Here is an 11,043-nt window from a genome sequence, read left to right as displayed (position 1 = left end):
TAAAGTATCTGTGACAGTAAGCCAATGACGTACCGTTCCGCCTTTAAACACACTAGAGGAGGACAAATTGCACCCTTGGTCTGAAACATAGGTAGAATAAAAGATGTGGCTGGAAAAGGACCCTTAAATTTGTTTGTTTTACTTATTCATTTTTTCTGACACTACATCCGGCCAAGACAATCAGGTAATTGTTTATGACTGCAATGCATTTCATATAATAGCAGCGTAAAACATCATTTTTATAAACTTACACAGTTGTAAACATGGTTGACATACCATGGCTTTCCTTTAAAATATATAAAAACACCCACTATCCATCTCTAACTCTAAATACAGTGTGTAAAATAGCCAAATGCTGAGTAAAATGGCTAAATAACCACAGAGCAAGTCAGTTTTTCATACCAGTGCTTTAATAAATAAAAATATTTACAACTGTAAAACTTTGGCAGCATTTTGAAAAATGAATCAAGGAAAGACCGATTGAAAAACAGATATAACTGGATCTTCATGGTTTGTTACTACAAGTACACTTCGGAATTTATCAAACAGCATCAAGAGCTGTGATCGTCGCATGTTTTCGTTGTACATGATCTCTTCAAGATGATGTCGACCACGGAAATAGTGTAGAAGCCTAAGTAAAAATAAACAGGCATAAATACTTGTATCATTATAAACACTAAATAACTAAAGTCTGGCTGCACAATTTCTGCACTCCAGAGACAGTATAAATAAGAGATTGATTCATTATCGTTTGTCCTGTAGCAGAGAATAATTAAATGAAAGAAAATACCATCAAAATCTGTGTGAAATAAATCTTGTGAAAAACTATTTAAAAAAATAGAGTTTTCAATACATTTTAGTGCTTACCTCTATTCAGTATGTTGGAAATGCAGAGACGATTAGTTGTCAACTAAACATTTTCCATAGATATCAGTATTGAGTTACAAAAGCACCACAACATAACACATACAAATGTATTGTATTGTATCTTCAGAACCTGTGTTACAGAAGAGGTTTCTAAACCACACCAGTCTCATTTCAAAGTTTCTACCAACAGCCCTCAAATACAACAGTAACGAGACGAATCAGAACACAGTGTAATTGCAAACTAAATTGTGTGAGGTATGTTTTGCTTTCATGTAATATGCACTATATTTAAGTATAAGAACATTTGCTTCATATTTCAATGAACACATAGTATACAGTGTTGAGATGGATATATATTCTTGGAATGTTATTAACAAAGTGCATTTATTGAGTCTGCCTTGCATAAAAATTCCCTACAAAAGAAAAATAAGAAACTCAGAAGTGGGAAAGCAAAATACACTATGATAAAAAATATATCAACAAATTCTTCAATAAAACCAGTATGTACAGTTGTACAGCGACTGATGAATATATAAAATGTATCCAATAGAAATCACAAACTCAAGCTAGTTATGTTCAAGTTGGTTCTTTAGGACAGACACACGACTGTGTGTATACTATAATGTACATATAGATCCTTTAAGACCTACACTTCTTGTTTCTGTAATGAGACAGGGGATAATTAGCACAATTACAATGGATAATCTCCAAGATCTAATTCAAAGCACAAGACAAGACACAATAAATACCAGAATTATCAGAGTAGATTGTTCATTTATTTATATTATTATTAGGCATATAAAAGAAGATGGCAACAAATGACAACCATCACGTTTGTATCGCTCAATCAAGGACCACTTTTTTGTACTATTCTACTTATACAAAGCAGATATCCTGCACTTTCCATTTACACCACTATGAATGAATATGATTTCTAGGCATGTATATATGGGGGATCCCTTTTAGTGCTCTGTAATGTAGGCATTTTAATTTTGATGTTATCATAAATAAGTCTTTATTACCCGAATGATAGCAATACTACAGATGTTGACTTAAATGATACTATTTGTGCCATTTGCAGCTGTGAACACTCTTACTACACTCAGTACAGCATATTTTTTAGCAGCCAAAACCACTGCATATTCATAATTACTGGGTGGAAACATTGTTTTGGGAAAAGTAATGTTTGCTTTGCTTTTAATTTAGGATCATCTGCCAGCATCCATCCTCAGGGGAATATGATTGTTTAAAGAATAATTAATTCAGGGCTTTATCTTATGGGATTTTCCATATCCCAAGGTTATAACAGATGTCTACCAACGACTGCTTTATGAAACTAACAGTACACAGTTATTGCCTACAGCTAAGGATGACCTTAACATTTTAGTTTATTTACACCCCTCCCCACCCAGCCTACACTGGAGAACAAAGATTATATGACTAAAAGTTTTATTATGTTTATCGGAATTTAAAAGAGGTCGGCAAAAGAAAACCTAAGTTAAAAAACTCATTCTATAAAATAAAAAAAGTTCTTTAAAGGACAGTCGGTTATAGAAAAAAATATACATGGATTTAGATCAGAGAATCTCACGTTACTCTTAAGGATCTAAACAACTCTCAGGACAGCCCCATCAAGAGCTACTTTTCCTGTTGCATAAGACAAAATAGCAGGAAGTAGAAGACTGGTAGTGACGGGATTGTATTTGCGGTTGTATTTCTCTGGAAAGGTGTGTGTTAACTGGAATTAGGCTTTACTATTAATGTTATATCTTTTTTAAATCTGTATGACAGTAAACTTCAAAGTACAAAGATAATACTAATCTTTGTAGGGAATACAGATGTAACAAGCATTAAACATTTAGCACAGCACAAATTCATTCATGCAACGTGCATTGAGATTCTTTAAGAATACACATTGCATTGTGTGATTCTTCACGTAACTACTTTTACACAGATAGCATAACCCCAAAAAATGACCCAGAATGTTTTAGTCTATTTCTAGTATAAGATGCCCAACATATAATTTTCTTAAGGTATGAGACCAGAAATAAAGACAGAGTTTTTTTTTCTTTTCATTTTTCTTTCTTTTAACAATAGAGCACTAAATTATCCAATTTAGATTGGATATAATGGTAATGAATATAGCAAATATTTTTAGATCCAATTGGCATGGATCTACTAGTTGTGCCCTGTTAAGAGGCCCGATTGAGGTCTCCCATGCATCAATAAGTGTAATGAATGAAGCTGTCACTGACGCACGGATTCTGAGGTGATCGCATGGGATCCTTCACTCTTTTGAAGAATTTGTCATAACAACAAAACGAGTAATGATTTATTTGATGCAATGATCTTGCCTTTGACTCACAGGATTATTAGGGGACTGGCTATGTGTTCCCAATAGAATGTGCATTTTTTTTACAAACATTAGCTGCTGACTACTGTACTAAGAAAACTTATGATAGAGCTTATGAATATAGATAACATCATGCAAGAATGTGTTTGTTCAGTCTTCTCCGGTTCCGGATTTACTTTATAAAATACTGTATATCTACAGAAATCTACGAAATCAGGCTGGGATAATTAGAAAACAATTATCTGTACAGCACCTGCAGGATTTAATATATTAGCAGAAAGTTGTCTAACATTTTAATATTGTGGCGATTTCTGATTTTATAGTTGTATTCAATGGTCGAAGTGAGGGTATATACGGTGCTATTCCATACCGCCAGTCATCCTACTGCCTTCACTGTAACACTATCAAATTCCGCTCACTTACATTCCCATTACATTTTTCATACCTTCACTTCTAAATGTCCACTTGGACCACTGGTTGTATTTATATGTAATATACTTTTAAAGTGATTATAATAAAGATTGATATTTTGCATTCATGATTCACAGACCATATTTTTGTGCTTTTCATTTTCGTTGAGGTTTTGACTGTCATTTCTATAAACTAGACATTCTAGTGATTTTTTATTTTTCTTTGGTTTGGTATTTGTAATCTACTCAAGGTCTGAGACAGTTACGAGGCCAGTGATCCAGAGATGGATTTTTATTTGCACTTTTCTTTCTTTTACCAATAGTGAATGGATAGTCATAATAGTCACTTCAAAAATAGTCACTTTTAATTTTAAATAGTCACTTCAAAAAGGTGTTCCCTATTTTCAGCACTAAAATATCTCATTTTGATACAATACTAACTAGTATAGCTGTTATTATTAGATCTAGGTGACATGGATCTATTAGCTCTGCCTCGTTAAGAAGCATTATTGAGGCCACCCATGCAAGAAAATATGTAATGGAAGAGCAGGAAACATATAAGCTGTCATTGACAACACAAATCCTGAGGTGGTGGCGAGTATGGGACGGCGAGTATGGGACTGCGGGATTGGCATTTTTACTTTGACTTTTATACAGCAGAATGGAACAGGATAACATAAACAAAAGCAAATCTGTGGTAAAGGGTAAATTTCAAATATAATGCTAGAAAGTACTACTGAATAGTTATTTTTCCTAACAAAGTTCATGTTTTGCCTAATATGCTGTAAGTGTTTTTAAGGGTTTATGCCCTCAAACAGTCACAGAAGTGGAAGGCTCACTGCCTCCCTCCAAGGTCACCACACACTTCTCCTGAAATAATCTGTGCCACTGTGAACATTCTGATGATCTGATTGACTAATAAACTGAGGGCATTACAGATAAGTAGGAAATGAACATTGAATACAATAAAGTGCCAGGAGCCAAAACTTAATTCTCTCAAATGTAGAAATAAAAAAAGAATTTTCACATGGTCTTCAGATGTCACCCTCTGCAGTGAAGCTTGCAATCTCTGGCATACTGAAGTATGTTCTCCCTAGGACAGTAGTAATCTCTTTATCTGTTCCTGGAGATTCATGTAAATCGCCTGCTGCTCTTTTAAATCTGCTTTGCTTCCTCTCTGCCAACAGTCAATTTGTATCTTGCTAGAACACACAATTAAATGCTATTTGATTTACAATTGTAAAATATAAAATTGCACTATTTTACTCCCAAAATAGAGTAAACAAAATATATTTGCACACAATCGATTAACAAAACAATAATCCAATTAAGAAAAGCTTTTGTTTGGTAAGAGCTGAATGATCTGTGCTAAAAAAGAATACCTGTATTCTCTGAAAGATTGTCCTATAAACCTAATTATTGTGGAATTTGGAACCAAGAGCATCACCTTGCTTTGTGACCACATCCAATGCACCTTCTATACAGTGGGACATGTGATCTTTTTCCTACTCACCTTGTAGACCAGGAATACTTTTCTACACTTAAATTGGATACAGCCATATAATACAACAGTTTAATTTTATAATACTCATCTGTACACTTTATAATTCAGATTTGGGAGCACACATGTGGCAATATTAGACCAATTTGTAACAGCAATATATCTGCATGTGGGAACAGATAAGGTTGGTAATGGTATATAAGAAAACTTCACCCTTAGTATAGCTAGCTGTCCTCTTTGATTAGCTATTGTCTAATGGAACAAAATACAAGTGTACACGTAACAGAATTAGTATTTTTTTTTCCAATACAGTTTTATTTCCCCAAGGACCTGTTTTTATTTTTTTTACTTTCCTGCTCTTAGTACATTTTTCCTCTAAGAGGGGATGCCAACACCCAAATGTACAATACACTGTCAAATAATGATGTTGGACAGAGCCTCAGATGCTTCTAATGTTTCTCATTATGTATATAGAAGTGTTGTTTTAGGACATGTAGACTGATACACAGACTGCAATGACTGACATATCTTTAGCACCAGAAGATAAGTAGTTTTGTATCTTTGAAATACGACTAAAACCAAAAACACCAAGCACTGAAAAAACAAGATAACAAGATGGATAAATGGGTAAAACTAAAGTATAACTGTATCCTGCAACACAGAAAGCTCTGCAGAGTTATTCTATAAGCAGAAGCAATAAACAAACACACATGTTGTTCTGTAATAAATGTATCTTTCCATAAAGTTCTTCAAGAATATTGTTGGTACTTAGTATTCTATGGTTACAATTTTCCAATTTCCAAATAAAGAACATAGCTGCTTCTCCACAGGGGTTGGGTATAGTATATCAATGCTGAGTACCCAGACATCTTGACTCCGAATGTCTCCTCCCCAACGCAGTATCAATGACGACTGTTCTGCAATGCAACTTGAACCAATCCCGATGTAGGAAGAAGCCATCGCCACTTAATGCGGTCAGTGACAAAGGCGAGTATTATCGATACTGTGAAGGGAGTAATGCAAGTATGCAGTGATGTACAATGTAGAAGCCTTTGTAAACTACGTTGTACATGGGCGCATACTTACATTACCCCCTTCACAGCAGCGATAATACCGTCGCCTTTGTCACTGACATCACTAAGTGGAGCCTGCTTCTCCCTACAGCGGGATTGGTACAACCCGCATTGCTGAACAGTCGTCATTGATACTGCGTTGGGGAGGAGACGTTCGGAGTCAAGATGTTGGGGTAAGTGTTGTCGGGGTGGCCAGCATCGATATGATGACTACCACCGCTCAACAGAAGGTATATATTTTTCTAGACTTTCATTCCTTCCTCACTCAACTGATATAAATAAATCTTTCTTCATATGACAGACAACTCAGGGCACAAGATCTTCATTTACTTCATTAATACATCCTAAAAATGGATAAGTAGTTCCACAGGAAATTCTCCTCTACATCTAAATACAAAGAAGTGTTCAAGCCAAATTCAGCCCTCCAAATATTTTATTGTGGTGGTGGCGACTGAGCTCCTGGCATGCTCTTCTTATCCACTCTAATGACATCAGCCACAGGTGTCTGCATTCACTGATATCCAGAGTGGTTGAATGTGCTGTGTTTGAGGTCTCCTGCATCACATCACCTTTTCATCATCATCCTCAACTATTTATATAGCACCACTAGTACCACAGCGCTGTACAGAGCGATAACGAGATCTGTCTTATATGTAATGTTTCATTTAAAAGGAACACTGTTCTTTATAATGTGCAAGATATATTATAATACAAGATATGACATGTGACCATGACTTCCTAAATGTCTATATTTTGTTCAAATGATATGCTTGGTAGTTTGTTCCTATAGGCAGTTGAACCCAAAGTTAACAGTGACTGAACAATACAGAATAAGGCTAGGTACACACTACAGAATTTTCCAACCAATGTGTTATCTACAACGATTTTATCAATGACTGGAAAAAAAAAAAATCAGCTAATCTCATTGTGCATCGGAGCTTCTACACAGTAGAAGCTCCGCAGATTGGTGTTGTCGCGGTCGCGACCCCTGTGTTATCTGAGCTCCATGCCGCCGGACCTAGCAGACGTTATAGAAGGACGATCATCTTCCCCTGCAAAGGGTAAGTCCTGTGTTACTGTTCTACGGAATTGCCTCTCCGGCTTTGAGCTCACCAGCTCCACCAGAACGAATGGATAGTATTTTGGCACAATGTTTGTCCCCATACGGTCTTTACAGATGGAACTTTCTGTGTCTACCTACTTTATCGTGTTACATTCTTGATATCCTCAGAGACTGAATTCATATGAACTAGCATCATTTAATCACTATTGGATCACATCTCTGATTTTTGGTGGCTTTATCTGGCGCTCTGCTTCAGTTGGACACTGTTATACTACAATTGCCAGTGGTCTGTTCCTATTTATATGGACTTTGATTTTTGATTAGATTTGATTTAGATTACCCTTATGTTTGCAATATTTAACCTATGAAGGTTCTCTGATGCCTAGAAATACACTTTGGAATACTATCATTGTGTACAAATAAATTTTGTTTACTGAAATGCTGCCCATCACACACATACTTTACTTACATGCTGCCCATCACACACACATTTTACTGACATGCAGCCCATCACACACACACATTTTACTGACATGCAACCCATCAAACACACATTTTACTGACATGCAACCCATCACACACACATTTTACTGACATGCAACCCATCACACACACTTTACTGACATGCTGCCCATCACACACACTTTATACACCTTGAAACATTTACCCCTTGGTGTATGCCATTGCGTGGCTTACTAACATGTCACACACTCGCTGTCCTCATACTGCACTATCTGGAAATTACAAATATGATAATAACATAATATTCTTTTTCATTTCGGACCTCGTTTAACTGTAGGCCAATAGATGCACAGGTGTAGACATGTTTACATATATTTACTATATCCTGTCTCTCGTTTATTAAATTCACAAAACGTCTTGCTGTGTCTGCGAGATATAAAAGGATCAGTGGTAGTATATCTATTTTGTCTTCGTGGGTGGACTTGGGTTGAAAAGAATCGAAGCATGTGTGCTTGATTTTGCCTTTGTTATTGCAAAGATATGATGCTTTTGTTTGAGTTGTATGGCTCTATGTGCTGGGGTTTCTTGCGTTCCTGAGCTGAGTTACGTTTATCTCTGCTAGGAGATGGGAAAGTCTGGTTGCTATTGATGGACACACACTTCAAGTTGTCACACTGGCTGTACTCTGGAGCGATGTGTCAGATAGTGTGCAGTATAATACAACGAGCAGTATAAATCTCTATCAAGTCCACTGCACTGCGGATAAATTTCTTCTAAAGTACTGGCAATCTCAGTGCATTGCACTATATAACTGCAGAGCGCATGTATATCTAGCCAAGTGCCCATCTCATTCACTGCAGTATCTGGAAGTAATGATTGTCAGTGGAATGCATAGGATATAGAGATTCACACTGCCAGAGACATTCATAAGTAAGCTGCAACACGCATATGAGGGAGAGACAACAAGCTGACTGTGATCATCTGATAATGGAAACAAACATGGCAGCGTGTGCACACAGAGAACACTCATGGGAGATCTCCATTGGAAACCACGAGATAAGCTTTTGTCAGTAGGAAAACCACCAATAGCTGGACTTTTGGGTAAGACAGCACAATTTACGTTTACAATTTAAGGGACTATAGATTGTAAGCTTGCGAGCAGGGCCTTCTCACCTCTTTGTCTGTTTTACCCAGTTTGTTTATTAGTTTATTACATTTGTCCCCAATTGTAAAGCGCTACGGAATATGTTGGCGCTATATAAATAACTGATGATGATGATGATGATGACTAATAGAAGTCAGCTTGTATGATACAGATCCATTTATTCTCTTATTGTTTCGATGGAGAGTCTCCGAGATGATTCTATTCAGATTGTTCATATTGACAAGAACTTTCTACCTTTGGGATAATAATTTGTGTCCATAGGTGAGTGGCACTTGTTTGTACTGTTATTACTATACCCCCTAGGTAAAAGCGAACATAGTGACATTATTCACTTACATTTGTGTACACTTATTAATACACATATGGTCTATATTTACCAACTCCCCTCAGACACAGGACTGAATATCTCTCTGGATTTCTTACCAAACACAGAGAGTGTAGAGCTAATTTGTTTTCTTTATAGTTGTAATCCAGGATGCTGGTGCATACGCTGTGACAATTGAGAGAAAAGCTGGTGCGCAGGGGGTGATGTGTGACAAAAGCTGGGGCACAAGGTGTGACGTGAAAAAAAATCATGGACACATAGGAGTAATGTAAAAGAAAATTATACTGCTGCACAGGCTGTATCAATTGAAAGAAAAGCTGGTACGCAAGGGGTGACATGTGAAAGCAAAGCTGGTACGCAAGGGGTAACATGAAAGAAAAGCTGGGGTATGGTGTGACATAAGAAAGAAAAGCTTGTGTGCAGGGGGTGACAATTGAGAGAAAAGCAGGGGCACAGGATGTGATGTGATAAAAAAAATCTTGAGCACATAGGAGTGACATGAGAGAAAATTTGGTGCACAGAGGTGACATGAAAGAAAAGGTGGTGCGCAAGGGATGATATGTGAAATAAAAGCTGGTGCATAAGTGGTGATGCAAAATAAAATCTGGTGCAGAGGCAGTGACAAGTGAGAGAAAGGCTAGTGCACAGGGGGTGACATGAGAATAAAGCTGGTGCACTTGGCGATGGCATGTGTGCATGCGATCACAAAGCTGGTGGGCATTGGGGTATGAGTGAGAGAAAGCCATGCACTGGAAATGAAGGATGCTAGGTTTAGAGGAAATATTAGGAGAAATTACTTTATCAAAATGGTAGTGGATAGGTGGGATAGTCATCCAACAGAAGTGGTAGAGGTTAGTATAATAGAGCAATATTAAGACGCTTGTTTTTTAGGGATTAAGAAAAATAGTGGAAATTAGATGGGCCAAGTTATTCTTAACAGCCGTACAATTCTAGGCTTATAAATTATCAATTAGTTTAGCTTTATCGTAGTTTAGGACCTGCGTGTCTTAGAAAGAGACAGTAGAGCAACTACACAAAAAAAAAAGAGGATTTTTACTCACCGTAAAATCAATTTCTCTTACTACACTGTGGGACACTGCAATACATTGGGTATAGTAGGTGGGACTGGAGTTAGGCACTTATAAAACTTGTTTGTTCCCCTGACTCCTCCCCCACTATGCCCCTCCTTTGTAGCTGACTTCAGTTTTATATAACCAAGCCAGGAAGAAAGGAAAAGCAATTCAGAAAGCAACACCAAAAACAGCACACTACTTTCAGAGCAAGGGAGGGTGCGCAGTGTCCCCCAGTGTAGTAAGAGAAATTGATTTTATGGTGAGTAAAAATCCTCTTTTCTCTGTCCTACCACTGGGGGACACTGCGATACAATGGGGAGCTACCAAAGCTGAGTCCAAGGGCGAGAATGCTCTGTAACGGCTGTGTGCAATATTTTGTGGCCAAAACCCTGCATTAGTGAATGCAACAAAGAAAACAACATGCAGCAGAAACAGACGCTGCCATGCTGTACAACTGCGCCATCGAATGACGCTGTTGTGCCGTCGAAGAAGCTGCAACCCTCCTGGAGAGTGCACTGTAAAGTCACTGGAATCTGCAGAGGGGTACAGACAGAATGTTGGTCGTGATGCAGTGGCAAGAGACCACCTGGACCCTGCCCCCCACCCACCCTACGCTCTTTAGTGCTAGAGAGACTAAAGGGGCATTAAATTCCTAAACAGGAACTGTGCGAACCAGAGCACAAACTATCTCCCGTCAGAGAAACGTTACACAAAAAGAAGAGGCACAAGAATGAGATACCGCAATCCCTGT

At 37.5% G+C, this 11,043-nt stretch overlaps 1 protein-coding gene across 5 annotated transcripts in view; it reads right to left on the bottom strand.

Annotated features, from left to right (window-relative positions):
* Nucleotides 1–388: 388 nt before the first annotated feature.
* The window catches only part of NPRL3 (NPR3 like, GATOR1 complex subunit), a 75,686-nt gene continuing 65,031 nt past the window's right edge, over nt 389–11,043 (bottom strand). For 4 of the 5 annotated variants that reach the window (XM_075179876.1, XM_075179872.1, XM_075179873.1 and 1 more), the window contains one exon: nt 389–631. In XM_075179876.1, coding sequence (XP_075035977.1) covers nt 466–631 — 166 coding nt within the window. In that variant the 3' untranslated portion in view covers nt 389–465. Of the gene's footprint in view, nt 632–4,657; nt 4,833–11,043 lie in introns of all 5 variants that reach the window. The other variant, XR_012678237.1, reaches the window with a different exon arrangement.

Source organism: Mixophyes fleayi, chromosome 7 (genome assembly GCF_038048845.1).
Source record: "Mixophyes fleayi isolate aMixFle1 chromosome 7, aMixFle1.hap1, whole genome shotgun sequence".
In the NCBI taxonomy this organism is placed as follows: domain Eukaryota; kingdom Metazoa; phylum Chordata; class Amphibia; order Anura; family Limnodynastidae; genus Mixophyes; species Mixophyes fleayi.
This window is presented reverse-complemented; position numbering and strand designations above follow the sequence as displayed.